This window comes from Chiloscyllium punctatum, chromosome 24, assembly GCF_047496795.1.
Source record: "Chiloscyllium punctatum isolate Juve2018m chromosome 24, sChiPun1.3, whole genome shotgun sequence".
Taxonomy (NCBI): domain Eukaryota; kingdom Metazoa; phylum Chordata; class Chondrichthyes; order Orectolobiformes; family Hemiscylliidae; genus Chiloscyllium; species Chiloscyllium punctatum.
The window spans coordinates 87,422,067-87,441,380 of NC_092762.1; the positions used below are offsets into that span (position 1 = coordinate 87,422,067).

The 19,314-nt window shown below is 45.8% G+C and overlaps 1 protein-coding gene across 4 annotated transcripts in view; it reads left to right on the plus strand.

Moving 5' to 3' along the window:
- ssbp4 (single stranded DNA binding protein 4) overlaps positions 1 to 19,314 on the plus strand; it is a 143,861-nt gene that overhangs the window by 121,477 nt on the left and 3,070 nt on the right. For 3 of the 4 annotated variants that reach the window (XM_072594445.1, XM_072594443.1, XM_072594444.1), the window contains 7 exons: positions 474 to 522; positions 8,018 to 8,053; positions 8,595 to 8,646; positions 10,731 to 10,801; positions 14,116 to 14,194; positions 15,211 to 15,239; positions 19,032 to 19,133. In XM_072594445.1, the coding sequence (XP_072450546.1) occupies positions 474 to 522; positions 8,018 to 8,053; positions 8,595 to 8,646; positions 10,731 to 10,801; positions 14,116 to 14,194; positions 15,211 to 15,239; positions 19,032 to 19,133 (418 nt within the window). The remainder of the gene's footprint in view (positions 1 to 473; positions 523 to 8,017; positions 8,054 to 8,594; positions 8,647 to 10,730; positions 10,802 to 14,115; positions 14,195 to 15,210; positions 15,240 to 19,031; positions 19,134 to 19,314) is intronic. The other variant, XM_072594446.1, reaches the window with a different exon arrangement.

Consider the following 19,314-nt stretch of genomic DNA (forward strand, 5'->3'; position numbering starts at 1 on the left):
AATATGGCCGTGGCAATGTCACTCATTTTAGTCTTTTATTGTTGGTAGTGAAGGTGAAAAATATTTGGCTTTTGATGCTTTGTAGCAGGAGAAAGAGAGGAGTTTGAGGGAGAGTGCTCTGAGCTGGAGGAGGATGATGGAAAAGTCGTGACTGAGAGAGGAGGACCCTGGTGGTGGATCCTGTCTTCTCACAGAGGATCCCCTGTCACAGTGTCGATCCCCTTGAACAGGGTAGATCCCCTGTCACAGTACAGATCTCTCACGGTGTGGGTACCTATCACTGAATGGATACCCTCTCAGATGTGGATCAGTGTCAGTGTGGATCCATCTGTGAGGGGATCACTGTCTTGGTGTGGATCCTGTTTCAGTGTGAATCTCCTGCAGTCCAGAGCCGGTGAGTTTTGTTGTGGGATCCCTGGGATTACTGTGGGATTACCTGTGATCTCTGACACTTGGTAGTGTTTGTTTTACAGGGCTCCTGGAGGAGGACGTTCTTGGCCAAACCCAACAAACACGAACTCTGTGAGTAACAGAGCTGACCAACAGCCCCTGGTCAAATAGGAAATAAATATATTTAATTGCACAGTGACTCTGTGGATTTATTGACACAGGAGCAAGAGGGTTGTCACAGTTGGGGATTTGAATTTTCCTAACGTAGACTGGGCCTGCCAGAACGTTAAGGGCTTACATGGGGTGCAATTTATTAAATGTGTTCAGGAAAGTTTCCTCGAGCAGTATGTAGAGGGTCCTCCTCAGGAAGGGTCAAAACCCGACCTACTCTTGGGAAATAGGAGAGGACAGGTGAAGGATGTGTCAGTGCGGGATCATTTGGGACCAGTGACCATAGTTCTTTTAATTTTAAAAATAGTTATGGAGGGGGACAAAACTGGTCCACAGGCTTGAGTTCTAAATTGGGGCAAGGTAAATTTTGATGGAATTAGACAAGAGCTTGCTGGGGTTGGTTAGAGTAGTCTGTTTGCAAGCAAAGGGACCTCTGGCAAGTGGGAGGCCTTTAAAAGTGAAATAGCTTGAGTTCAAGGTCCATACCTTCCTGTGAGAGTGAAGGGTAAGGTTGGCAGGAGCAGGGAACCCTGGATGACAAGAGACATTGAGGCTTTGAGGCGTGGCTCAGGCACAGGCAACTGGGATCAAGGGAATCCCGGGAGGTATACAGGGGATACAGGGGTTTACTGAAGAAGGAAATCAGGAGGGCGAAAAGGGGGCATGAGATAGCCTTGGATTAGGGTAGATCCAAAGAGGTTCTTTAATATATTAAAGGAAAAAGAATAACTAGAGAGAGAATAGGAGCCCTCAAGTACCTTTTTTCCTGTCCGGGAGCAGCAGGAGACACAGCGGAAGGGATGTGGAGACCAGGAGGGTAAGGACTTAGTATATATTTGGGCAGTGGCTAAACCCGAGATACTACACATGTAGTATCTCCCTCCCGCGCCCCCTCCTCTAACCAGAGGATAAAGATTCTGTAAGGTAACTTTTTTTTATCTTTTCTCTTCTTTCATATATTTAAATGCATTGTTTGGTTTTAGTTTGTTGATATAAAGCTAAGGCTTACAATGGCAGGGGACCTCAGACCCATGGCATGGGCCTCTTGCTTGATGTGGGAGCTCAGGGACGTGTCCAACGTTCCTGACCCTTACAAGACGTGTGTCCAGCTGCAGCTCTTGGTTGACCACATGACAGCTCTGGAGCTGTGGATGGACTCACTGTGGAGCATCCGCGATGCTGAGGAGGTCGTGGATAACACGTTTAGTGAACTGGTCACACTGCAGGTTAGAGTTACTGAGGGAGACAGTGAATGGGTGACCAAAAGGCAAAGAAAGAGTAGGAAGGCAGTGCAGGTGTCCCCGGGGTCATTTCCCTCCAAAGCAGGTATACCGTTTTGGATACTGTTGGGGGAGATGGCTCACCAGGGGGAGGGCAGCAGTTGTCAAGATCATGGCACCGTGCCGGGCACTGCTGTTCAGAAGGGTGGGAAATAGACTCATAGGGCCATAGTCATAGGGGATTCTATTGTGAGAGGAGTAGATAGGCGGTTCTGTGGCCGGAAACGGGACTCCCAGATGGTATGTTGCCTCCCAGGTGCTCGGGTCAGGGATGTCACCGACCTGCTGCAGAGCATTCTAAAAGGGGAGGGTGAACAGCCAGTTGTCTTGGTGCATATAGGCACCAGTGATATAAGTAGAAAATGAGGTGAGGTCCTGAAAGAAGAATTCAGGGAGCTAGGAGAGAAGTTAAAGGGGAGGTTCTCAAAGATAGTGATCTTGGGATTACTACCAGTGCCACGTGTTAGCTAGGGTAGAAATGAAAGAAAAAGCAGAATGAACACGTGTCTTGAGAGATGGTGTAGGAGGGAGGGGTTCAGATTTGTTGGACATTGGGACCAGTTCTGGGGAAGGTGGGACTATTACAAAAAGGATGGTCTACATCTGAACCAGACCAGAAGCAATGTCCCTGGGGGAGTTTTTGCGACTGCTGTTGGGGAGGTTTTAAACAAATGTGGCAGGGGACTGGGAACCAGAAGTGAAAACAAGTAGGCAGCGAGGTAGAGACTAGAGACGGTAAGAATTATGAAGATAGCATTAATAAAGGGAAATATAGGCAGAGAGCAGATGAGCGCTAAAGAACTGGTGGCCTGAAGTGCATCTACTTTAAAGCAAGGAGTATAGTGGGTAAGGCAGATAAACTTAGGGCTTGGATTGGTGCCTGGGAGTATGACGTTATTGCCATCACAGAGACTTGGTTGAAAGAACAGCATGATTGGCAACTAAATGTTCCGGGATATAAATGCTTCAGACAGGACAGGGAGGGAAGTAAAAGTGGGGGTGGCGGGAGGGTGGAGTTGCATTGCTGGTCAGGGACGATATCGCGGCTGTGCTAAAGGAGGACACTATGGAGGGTTTGAGCAGTGAGGCATTATGGGTGGAGCTGAGAAATAAGAAGGGTGCAGTTACATTGTTGGGGCTGTATTACAGGCCTCCCAACAGTGAGGGTGAGGTAGAAGAACAAATAGGTAAACAGATTATGGAAAGATGTTGAGGCAACAGGGTGGTGGTGATGGGAGATTTTAATTTTCCCAACATTGACTGGGATACACTTAGTGTCAGGGGTCTGGATGGGGCAGGATTTGTAAGAAGCATCCAGGAAAGTTTTCTAGAGCAGTGTGTCAATAGTCCGATGAGGAAAGGGGCCATATTGGACCTGGTACTGGGGAACGAGCCAGGACAGGGGTAGAAGTTGCGGTGGGACTTTCTTTGGGAACAGTGACCACAATTTTGTAAGTTTTAGAATACTTGTAGATAAAGAAGAGAGTGGTCCTAAGTGAAGAGTACTAAACTGGGCCAAGCCCAATTATATAAAAATTAGGCAGGAGCTGGGAATGTGGGTTGGCCACAGCTATTTGAAGGAAAGTCCACATTTGATATGTAGGAGGCTTTCAAAGATAGATTAAAGATTGTGCAGGATAGGCATGTCCTGTTGAAGGCAAAGGATAGGACGGGCAAACTTCATGAACTGTGGATGACAGGAGAAATTGTACACTGGCCAAGAGGAAAAGGGAAGCGTACATAAGATAAGAACAGATAAGAACAGAACGGGCCCTGGAGGAATATCTGAAGAGTGGGACAAGTCTTAAACAAGGAATCAAGCAGCTAAAAGGGGTCATGAAATAGCTTTAGTGAGCAGAATTAAGGAGAATCCCAAAGCATTTTATTCTTATATAAGAAGCAAGCGGGCAACTAGAGAAAGGATTGGTCCACTAAAGGATAACGAAGGAAGGCTGTGTGTTGAACCTGAGAAAATGGGTGAGATTTTGAATGATTACTTTGCATTAGTGTTCACTGAGGAGAGGAACATGATGAATGTTGAGATTAGAGATAGAAGTTTGATTAGTCTGGATCATGTTGACATAAGTAGGGAAGATGTGTTGGATAAGCTAGAGCTTACTAAGGTGGACAAATCCCCTGGACTGGATGGGATCTATCCCAGGTTGCTGAGGGAGGTGAGAGAGGAAATAGCTGGGGCCCTGACAGATATCTTTGTAGCATCCTTAAACACAGGTGAGGTGCCGGAGGACTGGAGGGTTGCTCACGTTGTCCCCCTGTACAAGAAGGGTAGTAGGGATATTCCGGGTAACTGCTGAAAAATATGTTGCTGGAAAAGTGCAGCAGGTCAGGCAGCATCCAAGGAGCAGGAGAATCAACGTTTCGGGCATAAGCCCTTCTTCAGGAATGATTCCTGAAGAAGGGCTTATGCCCAAAATGTTGATTCTCCTGCTCCTTGGATGCTGCCTGACCTGCTGCGCTTTTCCAGCAACACATTTTTCAGCTCTGATCTCCAGCATCTGCAGTCCTCACTTTCTCCTATTCCAGGTAACTACAGACCAGTGAGCCTGACATCAGTGGTGGGGAAGTTGCTGGAGAAGGTACTCAGGGATAAAATCAATTTATGTTTGGAAAAGAATGGGCTTATCAATGATAGGCAACATGGTTTTGTGCAGGAGATTGTGCCCTACCGACTTAATAGAGTTCTTTGAGGAAGTGACCAAGTTGATAGATGAAGGAAGGGCTGTTGATGTCATATACATAGACTTTAGTAAGGCTTTTGATAAGGTTCCCCATGGTAGACTAATGGAGAAAGTGAAATCACATGGTGTGCAGGGTGTTCTAGCAGGTGGATAAAGAACTGGTTGAGCAACAGGAGACAGAGAGTAGTAGTTGAAGGGAGTTTCTCGAAATGGAGAAAGGTGCCCAGTGATGTTCCACAGGGATCAGTGTTGGGGCCACTGTTGTTTGTGATATACATAAATGATCTGGAAGTGGGCACTGTTGGTATGATCAGCAAGTTTGCAGATGACACGAAGATTGGTGGAGTAGCAGAAAGCATAAGGGACTGTCAGAGAATACAGGAGGATATAGATAGACTGGAGAGTTGGGCGGAAAAGTGGCAGATGGAGTTCAATCCAGACAACTGTGAGGTGATGCATTTTGGTAAGTTTAATTCTCGAGCAAATTATACAGTGAACGGAAGAGCCTTGGGAAAAGTTGATGAGCAGAGAGATCTGGGAATTCAGGTCCATTGTACCCTGAAGGTTGCTGCACAGGTGGATAGAGTGGTCAAGAAGGCATATGGTATGCTTTCCTTCATCAGACGGGATATTGAGTATAAGAGCTGGCAAGTCATGTAAACATTGTACAAGACATTGGTTCGGCCGCATTTAGAATACTGTGTACAGTTCTGGTCACCACATTACCAAAAGGATGTGGATGCTTTGGAGAGGGTGCAGAGAAGGTTTACGAGGATGTTGCCTGGTATGGAAGGTGCTAGATATGAAGAGGGGTTGAGTAGGTTAGGTTTATTATCACTAGAAAAAAGGAGATTGAGGGGGGATCTGATTGAGATCTACAAAATCATGAAGGGTATAGACAGGGTCGATAGAGATAAGCTTTTTCCCAGGGTGAGGGATTCAATAATGAGAGGTCACACTTTCAAGGTGAGAGGTGGAAAGTTTAAGGGGGATATACGCGGCAAGTACTTCACACAGAGGGTGGTGGGCATTTGGAACGCATTGCCAGCAGAGGTGTTAGATGCAGGCACGGGAGATTAATTTAAGATGCTTCTGGACAGATGCAGGGGTAGGTGGGGAGCAGAGGGATACAGGTGCTTAGAAATTGGGCGACAGGTTTAGACAGTGGGTTTGGATCGGCTCAGGCTTGGAGGGCTGAAGGGCCTGTTCCTGGGCTGTAAATTTTCTTTGTTCTTTGTTCTAAGAACCAAGGTGGACATTTATGTGTGGAACTGCAGGACTTGGGCAAGGTCCTCAATGAATATTTCTCCTCTGTGTTTACCATAGAGAAAGACATGAAGGCTTGGGAATTTGGGGAAGTTAGTGCTGATATTTTAGGGACAGTCCATATCAAAGTAGAGCAGGTGTTGGATGTATCAGAATGTATGAAGATGGATAAATCTACTGGTCCTGACCAGATATATTCAAGAACACTGCGAGAAGCGAGAGAAGAAATTGTGGGGGCCCAGGCTGATATTTTTGCACCATTGTTAGCCATGGCTGAGGTTCCAGAAGATGGGAGGGTAGCGAATGTTGTGCCTTTATTCAAGAAAGGCTGCAAAGAAAAACCTGGGAAGTATAGATCAGTAAACCTAATGTCTGTGGTAGGTAAGTTACTTCAGAAGATTCTGAGAGATAAGAGATACATCCATTTGGAAAGACAGGATTTGATTAGGAATAGTCAGCATAGCTTTGTGTGTGAGAGATCGTGCCTCATCAGAGTTCTTTGTTGAAGAGGCCAGCAAGGTTGGCGAGGGCAGGGCAGTAGATGTAGTCTGTATGGATTTAAGTAAGGCCTTTGATAAGGTTCCACATGGTAGGCCACTGCGGAAGGTTAGATCACATGGAATCCAGGGAGAGCTGGCAAATTGGACACACAATTGGCTTGATGGTAGGAAGCAGAGGGTAATCGTGGAAGGATGTTTGTTGGACTGGAGGCCTGTGACTAGTGGAGTGCCTCGGGTTGTTGCTGGGGCCATTGCTGTTTGTTATCTAGATCAATGATTTGGATGAGAATGTACAAGGCAGGATTAGTAAGTTGCTGATAACACTAAAATAGGCGGTATCGTGGACAGTGAGGAAGGTTATCAGAAATTGCAGCAGGACCTTGGTCAGCTGGGGAAGTGGGCCGAGAAATGGAAAATGGAGTTTAATATAGACCAGGTCTTGCATTTTGGAAAATAAATCAAGTTAGGAGTTTCATGGTGAATGGTAGGGCCTTAAGGAGTGTAGTGGAACAGATGGACCGTGGAGTTCAGGTACATAGTTCTCTGACAGCGGAGTCCCAGGTAGATAGGGTGTGAAGAAGGCTTTTGTACACAATTGGCCTTCATCCGTCAGGGCATTAAGTGTAGAGGTTGGGAAGTTATGTTGTAGTAATACAGGACGTTGGTGAGGCTGCGCTTGAAGTATTGTGTTCAGTTTTAGTCACCTTGCTGTAGGAAGGGTGCTATTAAACTGGAAAGAGTGCAGCAGACATTTACAAGGATGCTGCCAGGATTCAACGGTCTGAATTATAGGGACAGGTTGGACAAGTTAGGATTTTTTTCTTTAGCGCTTAGAAGACTGAGGGAGGATTTTATAGAAATGTATAAGATCCTGAGAGGTAGGATAGGGTGAATGCACTCAGGCTTTTTCCCAGGGTTGGGAAATTGAGGACTAGAGGGCATCAGTTTAAGATTAGAGGGGAAAGAATAAAAGGGAACCTAAGGGGCAACTTGTTTAGATTAGATTCCCTACAGCGTGGAAACAGGCCCTTCGGCCCTACAAGTCCACACCGACCCTATGAACAGTAACCCACCCAGTCCCATTCACCTCTGCCAAATGCACCTAACACTACGGGCAATTTAGCATTGCCAATTCACCTGGCCTGCACATCATTGGACTATGGGAGGAAACTGGAGCACCCAGAGGAAACCCACGTGGACACAGGGAGAATGTGCAAACTCCACACAGTCACCCAAGGCTAGAATCAAACCTGGGACCCTGGTGCTGTGAGGCAGCAGTGCTAACCACTGAGCCACCGTGCTGACTCACACAGACTTTTTTACACGCAGCACATATATGGAATGAGCTGCCAGTGGAAGTGTTTGAGGTGGGTTGATTTATAGAAAAGGCATTTGGACAAATACATGGATAAGAAAGGATTAGAAGGATATGGGCCAAGTCCAAGGAAATGGTGTTAGCGTGGATGGACATTTTGATCAGCACGGACCAGTTTGGGCCAAAGGGCCTGTCTCCGTGCTGTAGGACTCGAGTTGTATTTTTTATCAGTTGTGACCAGTTCCTGTACTCCAGGTCCAATCTCACACAAAAATATTGCAGATGAGCATTCAGGGATGTGGATAATATTTGAGATTACACACTTTGGCTGTTGTCCTGGACTGACCTGTTATTAATAATGATCAAACATTAATCATTTCTCTCTCTCTGCTCTAGATTCCATATTCCTCGTCATCACCGGGCAGCTATGCGGTGAGTCGATCAAACTGATTTCAAACATTCGCCAAACCTCCCCCTCCTTTCCCCATCATCCTCCATTTCTGCCATCATCCTCCAGCTGGTGCTTGCATCCTGTATCACGCCCCCCCACCTCACCACAGACAGGTGTAACCTTCCCTCCTGCCTCCCTCTCTTCCTTCCCGTCTCCACCTCTCCCACTGCCTCCCCCTCCCCATCCCTCTCCCTCTCCTTTTCCATTCTGCCTCCTCCTCCCTCCCCCTCCCCCTCCCCCTTCCCCTCCCCACTCCTTTCACTCCCCCTGCTTCCCCCTGAGCACCCCTTGTCTCTCAATCTCCAGCCACACAAATTATGCCCTAGTCTCCACTGCCTCTGTCTCAAACCTGCAGCCATGCCGTGCACTCCCATTCCCACTCTTGTCTGGTCAGAACCCACACCCCACCCCCTCACCCCCACGTTCCCCCCTACCACATGCCCACCCTGCCACAGGCAGCTGCTGTCCAGCCCTGGGTCTCTTTCGAGTCTCTTTGGAATAATGTGACGTTTCCTCTCTCAGGGAGTGCCAGGTGGTGGTCCTCCGGGAACATCAATCATTCCCAGTCCGGCAGGTAAGAGGCCTCTTTCCGATAATCGTTGCAGCCAGAGGGTGAGAGTGAGCACGGGGTTGGGGAATGGGAGGATTACATTGGAACCAGAACTGACTGGGGGGGCAAGCAGTGTCTCTAATATAAAGCTCCTTCTACATTGTCCCCCATCAAACACACTCAGGAGAGGGACAGCATAGGGTTAGATACAGAGTAAAGTTCTCCATCACTGCTGACTGTACCACACTAACATTTCCTCTCTCCAACCATGGCTGTGGGTGAGATTTCTGGTTTTCACTGAGTTTGTCTGAGGTTTGTGCAGATCAACGTGGAGACAGTACAAAGCTGTTTCACTCTCTGCCTGGGGGAGGGGGTGGGCAGTGGGGGTGGGGGAAGGCGACTGTTAACTCCTTGGTCTCAGATGCATTTTGAGTGAGAGGTGTTGGCATTGCTCAGGGCATCTACCATTAATGGGGCATTAGCAAGTGTTGACACTGCTCTGGGAAGCCGAGGAGGAGATTGCAGAGCCTTTGGCTTTGATCTTTATGTTGTCATTGTCGACAGGAGTAGTTCCAGAAGATTGGAGGATAGCAAATGTTGTTCCTTTGTTCAAGAAGGGGAGTAGAGACAACCCTGGTAATTATAGACCAGTGAGCCTTACTTCAGTTGTGGGTAAAGTGTTGGAAAGGGTTATAAGAGCTAGGATTTATAATCATCTAGAGAGGAATAAGTTGATTATGGATAGTCAACACGGTTTTGTGAAGGATAGGTCATGCCTCACAAACCGTGTTGAGTTCTTTGAGAAGGTGATCAAACAGGTGAATGGGTTAAAGTGGTTGATGGGGTATATATGGATTTCAGTAAGGTGTTTGATAAGGTTCCTTATGGTAGGCTTTTGCACAAAGTATGGAGGCATGGGATTGAGGGTGATTTAGTGGTTTGGATCAGAAATTAGCTAGTTGAAAGAAGATGGTGGTTGATGGGAAATGTTCACCTTGGATCTCAGTTACTAGTGGTGTACTGCAAGGATCTGTTTTGGGGCCACTGCTGTTTGTCATTTTAAAAAATGACCTGGATGAGGGCAGAGAAGGATGGGTTAGTAAATTTGCAGATGGCGCTAACGTTGGTGGAGTTGTGGATAGTACCAAAGGATGTTGCAGGTTACAGAGGGACATAGATAAGATGCAGAGCTGGGCTGAGAGGTGGCAAATGGAGTTTAATGTGGAAAAGTGTGAAATGTTTCACTTTGGAAAGAGCACCAAGAATGCACATTACTGGGCTAATGGTAAGATTCTTGGTAGTGTAGATGAGCAGAGAGATCTCAGTGTCAATTTACATAGATCCCTGAAAGTTTCCACCCAGGTTGATACAGTTGTTAAGAAGGAGTATGGTATGTTGGCTTTTATTGGTAGAGGGATTGAGTTTCGAAGCCACGAGGTCATGCTGCAGCTATACAAAACGTTGGTGCAGCCGCACTTGGGGCATTTCATACAGTTCTGGTCACTGCATTATAGGAAGGATGTGGAAGCTTTAGAAAGGGTGCAGAGGAGATTTACCAGGATGTTGCCTGGTATGGAGGGGAGGTCTTATGACGAAAGGCTGAGGGACTTTAGGCTGTTTTTGTTAGAGAGAAGAAGGATGAGAGGTGACACAGTTGAGACATGTAAGATAATCAGAGGGTTAGATAGGGTGGACAGGGAGAGCTTTTTTACTCAGATGGTGATGACTAACATGAGGGGACATAGCTTTAAATCGAGGGGTGATAGATTTAGGACAGATGTCAGAGGTAGTTTCTTTACTCGGAGTAGTTGGGCATGGAATGTACTGCCTGCAACAGTAGTAGACTCGCCAACTTTAAGGGCATTTAAATGGTCATTGGATAAAAATGTGGATGAGAATGGAATAGTGTAGGATAGATGGACTTTAGATTGGTTTCACAGATTGGAGCAACATTGAGTGTCAAAGGGCCTGTAGTGCGCTGTAATGTTCTATGTTCTGAACACATCTTACACATGAAGCCTTTTTGAACATCAGTTCTTCAAAATGCTGACAAACTGTTACTGCTTCACCTCCATTGTGACCTTCAGCTTCTGTTGTTTTCTTCTTAGACTCCACAAACTCCAGTGAGAACATGTACACAATGATTGCGCCACTGGGAGCAGGAAGCAGCCGTTCCAGTGTAAGTCTGTGCCAGGGGTATAGCTGCCAAACAATTTAATTCGGTCACAAGTGGCATGGTGGCTCAGTGGTTAGCACTGCTGCCTCAGTGCCAGGGACCCAGGTTCGATTCCAGCCTTGGGTGACTGTTTGCACATTCCCCCTGTGTCAACAAAGAGAACAAAGAAAATTTACAGCCCAGGAATAGGCCCTTCAAGCCTGAGCTGATCCAAATGTACTGTCTAAACCTGTCGGTCAATTCCTAAAGCATTTGTAACCCTCAGCTCCTTACCTACTCATGCATCTTAAACGTCCACCACCCTCTGTGTGAAGTACTTGCCGCATGTATCCCCCTTAAACTTTCCACCTCTCACCTTGTAAGCATGACCTCTGGTCATTGAATCCTTCACCCTGGGAAAAGGCTTGTCTCTATCCACCCTTCATGATTTTGTAAACCTCAATCAGGTTCCCCCCCCATAATTTCCTCTTTTCTAGTGAAAATAAACCTAACCTACTCAACCTCTCTTCATAGCTAGCACCTTCCATACCAGGCAACATCCTTGTAAACCTTCTCTGCACCCTCTCCAAAGCGTCCACATCCTTTTGGTAATGTGGTGACCAGAACTGTACACAGTATTTTAAATGCAGCCGAACCAATGTTTTGTACAATTTTAACATGACCTACCAGCTCTTATACTCAATACCCCGTCCGATGAAGGCAAGCATACTATATGCCTTTGTGACCACTCTATCCACCTGTGCAGCAACCTTCAGGGTACAGTGGACCTGCACTCCCAGATCTCTCTGCTCATCAACTTTTCCCAAGGCTCTTCCATTCATTGTATAATTTGCTCTAGAATTAGACTCGCCTAAATGCATTCCTCCGGATGCTCCGGTTTCCTCCCACAATCCAAAGATGTGCAGGTTAGGTGAGTTGGTCATGTTAAATTGCCGATAGTGTTGGATGCATTAGTCAGGGTAAATATAGGGTAAGGGAATGGGGCTGGGTGGGTTACTTTTCAGAGGGTTGGTGTGGATTTGTTGGGCTGAAGGACCTGTTTCCAAATTTAATCTAATAAGGCCAGAGAAATCTCTGCCTCAGTTTTTTGTCAGCCTCAGTTCCTCTGGATTAAAGTGTGATGTTGAGGCTGGTTTTACTAATCTGACCTCCTGCTCCTAATGAACTCTCCAGTCTCAGGACAGGCTTGTGTATGATGCACACTGCAGTTAAATAGTCTGCTGACATTCACTAATAGCCTTTGCACTTGGCACCAATGAGACATTAAACAGTGAAGATTGGGACAAAGGAGCTCACTTCCACCCAGGAAATCTGAACACATCTCTCCAATAGTTGGCTTTGGAAACCCTGACCATGTGATCATTATCTCTGCACTTGACTATTCCAGGATAATCCTGCCTGCTTTCCCAACTATTACTGTCTATGATCCTCAGTTCCTTTAAAGTTCTGCTGCTGTGTATCCTAAATTGCATTCAGCAATCACTCTCTCGATTTAACATTCCATGACCATGTCTCCTCCTCCAGCCCCAACATCCCTCCCTATCCCTGTCACCTCCTCCAGCCCTTACATCCCTCCCTATCCCTGTCACTTCCTCCAGCCCCTACATCCCTCCCTATCCCTGTCACCTCCTCCAGCCCTTACATCCCTCCCTATCCCTGTCACCTCCTCCAGCCCTTACATCCCTCCCTATCCCTGTCACCTCCTCCAGCCCTTACATCCCTCCCTATCCCTGTCACCTCCTCCAGCCCTTACATCCCTCCCTATCCCTGTCACTTCCTCCAGCCCCTACATCCCTCCCTAGCTTAATTTGATTGATTTATTTGTCACATGTACCTCAGTACAGTGAAAAGTTGTGTTTACAAGCAGTACAGGCAGATCGTAGAAAGCAAGGACATAAAGATCATCGGGTGAGAAATATACTTAGACACAGGCATACAGATTATGTTGCAAAGGGCGTGTACTGGGTGAGATCAATATTAGCAAGATCAACATTATTTGAAGTTAGAGAGTCCATACATCAGTCTAATAACAACCGGGAAGAAGCTGTTCCTGAATCTGTTGATGCGTGTGTCCCAGCTTCTGTATCTTTTGCCTGATGGAAAAGGCAGTAGCGTTACCAGAGTTTGATGGGTATTTGATAATGTTGGCATCTTTTCTGCAGCAGTGAGCTGCGTAAATGGAGTCCATGGATGGAAGGTTGGCTTCTGGGCTGTGCACATGACCTTTTGTAGTTTCTTATGTTCCTGAGCAGAGCAGTTGCCGTACTACCCATATGCACCCGGCAGTATGCTCTCAATGGTGTATCTGTAAAAGTTGGTGAGGGTCCTTATAGACATGCAGAATATCCTGAGCCACCTGAGGAAGAAGAGGTGGTGGTGTACCTTCTTGACTATTGCATCTACGTAGGAAGTCCAGGACAGGTTGTTGGTTTTCGTCATTCCGAGGAACCTGACGCTGTCTACCCTCTCTACTTCAGCTCCGCTTATGTAGATGGGGGCATGTTCTGCTCCTTTCTTCCTGAAGTCAATGATCAGTTCTTTAGTCTTCCCGATGTTGAGAGGGAAGTTGTTCTTATTGCACCATGTCACCAAGCCCTTTATCTCCTTTCTATATTCTGACATGTCGTTATTAGATATCTGTCTTATCATGGTATCTCGGTCACCCCCTCCAGCTCCTACACCCCTCCCTGCACTGATCCTGCATTGATTTTCATCACTGAGCTGTTTGCAACATCACCTTCAGCTGCCTGGAATTTCCTCACCCAATCTGTCCAACTGTCGTTCCTCTTTTAAGACAATTTTTGAAAGTTCTTAATCATCCAAATAGCATGTTATTAGGTGTCTATTATTACTTGCTAATTCTCTTTTGAAGCACTTAGGGGGAAGAGTGAAATTGCAATCATCAACTTTGATAAGATTCTTAGAAATTCCCTTTTGTGTAATTGCTGTCTAGGAAACATGACAGCCAGATCCTACAAATAGTAATGTGATCATAACCAGAGAACCCGTTTCTGTGATGTGTATTGAAAGATAAATACTGGTCCTAGGGTTCCAGGGATAAAGCAGTAATTCTGGGACATTTATCATCATCCCAATAGGAGCTTCTCAATACAACAGTATGACACCAAGTTCCAGCGTAACTGAAAGGCTCAATAGCTGAGAGATGAGTGTCCATCTGAACACATTGGTCAATGAAGGAATGCTGTAAAATCTAATATTGCAATGACAGGCAACTTGTGGTGGCTCAGGGTGTGAACCAGATCAGCCTGAGGTTCCCCGTTCTCATTGTCTAATCAAACCTTTTTTTTTGCATTCAGTTCCAGATGGGTCCAGGAGCTGAGGGCCCATTGGCTGGAATGGCAGGCATGGAGCCTCACCACATGAACGGGACACTAGGTAATGCCACGTGGCCTGGAGTCACATAGAGTAATACCGACCTTAGCCTTGAGTATTACAGAGTAATACAGATGTTATGATGTACCTTGGTTTCTCTGTTTGAAAAGGCAGCATAGAAATCATTGTCCCTTCTGGGAACAGATATGAACATTCAGCAATAAGTAAGATATATCCTTCTTTCTGTAATGAAATAATAGCTTTCTTAATACAACTAGGGAGAGCCATTGGATACCATAAAGATCTTTAATGTAATCATTGGCACATTTAACTGTCAAACCAAGTTTGACATTATTTACTTCAGTCAGAAGAACAGAAAAACAGAATACAGTGGGATGTAAGAATACATTATTGAACTAGATGTGTTTTTGCAACAATTGACTGTCGTCACATGGTTATCATTAGATTGTTATTGAATTCCAACTGCACCAGCTGCCGGGTTAGGGTTCGAACCCTTCTGCCCAGGACATGAGCCTGGGGTTGTCCAGTTGCTCGTGACATTACCACAACGTCACCACCTCAGGAAATGTAAACACTGAGAAGGATCTCAGTAGGGTAGACACTGAGAAATTGTTTCCCTGGGAGGACAGTGTCAGGAGAAGGAGCTGAGAGGGAGACAAATTCCTTCACCCACCAGATGGTGAGTCCTTGAAATTCTTTACCCCACTGTTAAGGGAGTGCTGTAATCAGTGAATATGTTTAATTCTGATGTGGATGGATCTTTGGTCTCTCAGGGAATCGAGGGAAATGGGGAAGATTCAACCCAGAGTCAGCCATATCCATATTCAATGGCAGAGCAGGCTTGACCTGCTCCTGCTCTAATTTCTTATCTTAACATTGTAACAGAAAGTGATGAACCTCTGCGTCTAGAGTAACACGACCTGAAGTAACACATAGTAATCTGAAACAAACACGGAGAATGCTGAAGAAATTCAGCAGGTCTGACAGCCTCTGCGGTGAGAGTTCTTCAAGTCTGCAGTCGGCCTGTAGGTGTCTGATTGTCTCTTCATCTTCTGCAGGTACTGCTGATTTGGACGGGTTATCTAAGGTATGTTCAAAGCTGCTGCAGCTCACTAGTTGTTTATTTGTCTGGCCTATTGTTTTATCAAGACTACAATAGTCCATTCAACATAACTCATCTATCCTTCTGTCACACTTCACCTCAACATTTTGTTTCATTCATTCTTGGGATGCTTGATCTCGACATAATGGAGTCATGGAGCCTTAACCAATTCCCTTAGGAACCAGGGGAAAGTTCTCCATTGGTTGGAGTCAGACCTGGCACAAGGAAAGATGGTTTTAGTTGTTGGAGGTCAGTCTCCTCAGCTGCAGGTTATGTCTGCAACAGTTTCTCAGGGTAGTATCTGAGGCCCAAGCATCTTCAACTGCTTCATCACCATTCAAAACTCCTCAGATACTGAAACAGTCCATATCCAAGATCTGGACAATATCCAGGCTTGAGCTGACAAGAACCAGTAACATTCATGCAATACAAATGCAAGGCAATGACCATTTCAAAGAAGAGTGAATCTTCTTTGATGTTCAATGGTATTATCATTGCTGAATTCTCCACTATCAATATCCTAAGGTGTACCACTGACCAGAAACTTAACTGGACCAGCCATATAAATTCTGTTGTTACAAGAGCAGGTCAGAGGTTCGGAGTACTGCATCAAGTAACTCACCTCCTGACTCCCCAAAGCCTGTCCACCATCTACAAGGCACAAGTCAGGGATGTGATGGAATACTCCCCACATGCCTGGATGGGCGCAACTCCAACAACACTCAAGAAGCTTGATACCGTCCCGGGCAAAGCAGTCCACTTGATTGGCACCATATGCACAAACATCCATTCCCTCCACCACTGATGTCCAATAGCAGCAGTGTGTACTATCTACAAGATGCACTGCAGAAACTCACCAAGTCTCCCTTGGAAGTATGTTCCTGACAAACCTCAACCATCTAGAGGGACAAAGACAGCAGACACATGGGAAGACCTCCCCAGGCAAGTTCGCATCCAAGCCACTCACCATCCTGACTTGTGAAAACATATCACCGTTTCTTCAGTGTCACTGGGTCAAAATTTTGGAATTCCCTCCCTAAGGGGATTGTGAGTCACCTTACAGCACATGGACAGCAGCGGTTCAATAACGCAGCTCACCCCCACCTTGTCAAGGGGTAACTAGGGATGGGCAATAAATGCTGTGTAGAAAGTTTGGCAAAAATGTTACACAAAATCCCATAAACAGAAATAATGATAGTGATACTGATCAGAGGAGCTGTGTTTAGTGATGTTTGTTGAAGGATCAATATTCAGATCCCCAGGAAACTCCCCATGCTCTTCCTCAAAACAATAAGTCATAGGATCTTTTATACTCATCTGAGCAGGCCAATGTGCTGCATCCACCACCCACTCTGTAGACAGTGCAGCACTCCCTCATCACCACACTGAGAACCTCAGCCTTGATTATGGGCTTCAGTCCCTGAAGTGGAGACACGACTGGCATATTGAGCACGGCGTAGAGAACATGATCTTGGAACTCCTGAGAAATGTGCTTTCCTCTCTGTCTGAGGCAAGTTACAGCCCCTGGGTCCACACTTGGACCTCCAAGAAATTGGGCTGTTGCACTTTTCAGACTCACCTAGAAGCTCAGTTTAAAGCAGAGACCAGTCAGAGACAGTGTTCCAATCATATCTGTGTCTGAATCTTGGCCTGTCTGCAATAAGCACAAGTAGCAGTGAATTGACCAGTGAGATTGAGAAGTGACCTTATAGAGGTTTACAAAATCATGACGAGTATAGATAGGGTTAACAGTAGATATCCTTTCCCTAGGATGGTGGATTTCAAGACTTGGGGCAAAGTTTTAAGGTGAGAGGAGAGAGACTTAAAAGAAACATGAGGAGCAATTTTTTTACATAGAGCAAAAAGTTCGCATATGGAATGAACTTCCTGAGGATGCAGTGGATCGAGGTTCAGTTACAACATAGAACATAGAAAAGTACAGCACAGGTCCTTTGGCCCACGAAATTGTGTTGAGGTTTAATCCTAATGTAAAATATAATAACTTAACCTACGCACCCCTAAACTCACTGCTATCCATGTGCATGTCCAGCAGTCACTTAAATGTCCCCACCACAGCTAGCAACACATTCCATTGCTTTCACAACTCTCTGCATAAAGAATCTACCTCTGACATTTTATGGGTGGCACGGTGGCACAGTGGTTAGCACTGCTGCCTCACAGCGCCAGAGACTTGGGTTCAATTCCTGCATCAGGCGACTGACTGTGTGGAGTTTGCACATTCTCCCCGTGTCTGCGTGGGTTTCCTCCCACAGTCCCAAGATGTGCAGGTCAGGTGAACTGGCCATGCTAAATTGCCTGTAGTGTTAGGTAAGGGGTAAATATAGGGGTATGGGTGGGTTGCGGGTTAGTGTGGACTTGTTGGGCCGAAGGGCCTGTTTCCACACTGTAATGTAATCTCCTTTATACCTCCCTCCTAATATCCTCAAGCTATGACTCCTTGTACCAGTCAATCCTGCCCTGGGGAAAAGTCTCTGGCTATTGATTCTATCTATTCCACTCATTATCTTTATACCTCGATCAGGTCTCCTCTCTTCCTCCTTCTCCCCAGAGAGAAAAGTCCGAGCTTATTCAACCTTTCTTCATAAGGCAAGCCCTCCAGTCCAGGCAGCATCCTGGTAAACCTTCTTTGCACCCTCTCCAAAGCCTCTGTATCTTTCTTATAGTCGGGCGACCAGAACTGGACACAATATTCCAAGTGTGGTCTCACCAGGGACTTGTAGAGCTGTAGCAAAACTTCGTGGCTCTTAAATTCAATCCCCCTGTTAATGAAAGCCAAAACACCATATGCTTTCTTAACAACCCTATCCACTTGGGTGGCAACTTTGAGGGATCTATGTACTTGCACACCCAGATCCCTCTGTTCCTCCACACTGCCAAGAATCCTGTCTTTAATCCTATATTCAGCATTCGAGTTAGACCTTCCAAAATGCATCACTTCGCATTAATCCAGGTTGAACTCCATCTGCCATTTCTCAGCCCAGCTCTGCATCCTGTCTATGTCGCGCTACAGCCTGCAGTAGCCCTCTATATTATCGACGACACCTCCAACCTTTGTGTCATCTGCAAATTTACTAATCCACCCCTCAATCTCCTCATCCATGTCATTTATAAAAACTACAAAGAGCAGAGGCCAAAGAATAGAGGCGTGCGGGACCCCACTCAACACTGACCTCCAGGCAGAATACTTTCCATCTACAACCACTCCCTGCCTTCTGTCAGCCAACCAGATAGCCAAATCTCTCTGTATCCCAAACTTCCTGACTTTATGAATGAGCCTACCATGGGAACGTTATCAAATCTAACATTTAAAAGTTACAACATTTTTGGAAAAGTACATGATTAGGAAAGATTTGAAGGGATATGGAGCAGACAGGTGGGACCGGTTTAGTTTGGGATTATGTTCGGCTTGGACTGAAGGATGTTTCCCTTCTGTATGACTCTACACAGATGTATGTTTAAAAGCATGTGTCAAGCTAATATTCAGTCTCCATCTGGTGGCTGCTTGCTATCATGTTTTCAGTTTCCTGCATCAGTTCCTGATCTTAGTTTGGAATTATCCTGGATTAATTCTTCATTTTTCCAAGTACAGTTGGAGTTTACTATGGAGATTTAGAGGGATGGTAATTAATGGAAAGATTAGGGGCTGGGGCGTGGGAATTACTAATTGGGAACACAGTGAAGGTTATGAATCAATTAACACAACTCCTCAGATGTTAGTACATCAATGATCAATGTTCCTCATCCTTGTCCTTTTAGAATTCACCAAACAACATGACTGGGATGAGTAATCCCCCGGGAACACCTCGTGATGATGGCGAGCTGACAGGAAACTTTTTAAACCCATTCCAAAATGAAAGTGTAAGTTGGCTACAGCTTTCTCACACCTTCCTGTCTCAGCTGTTTTCTTCCAGTTAGTACAAACTCTCCCAGTCTCAGTAGTCAATACTACTGAATGAAACTGCCAGTCAGTCAGACATCTCACTGATGAGCTTCTAGATGCATCAACATTTGAGGTTGGTCTTTTGGTATTTGAACATGA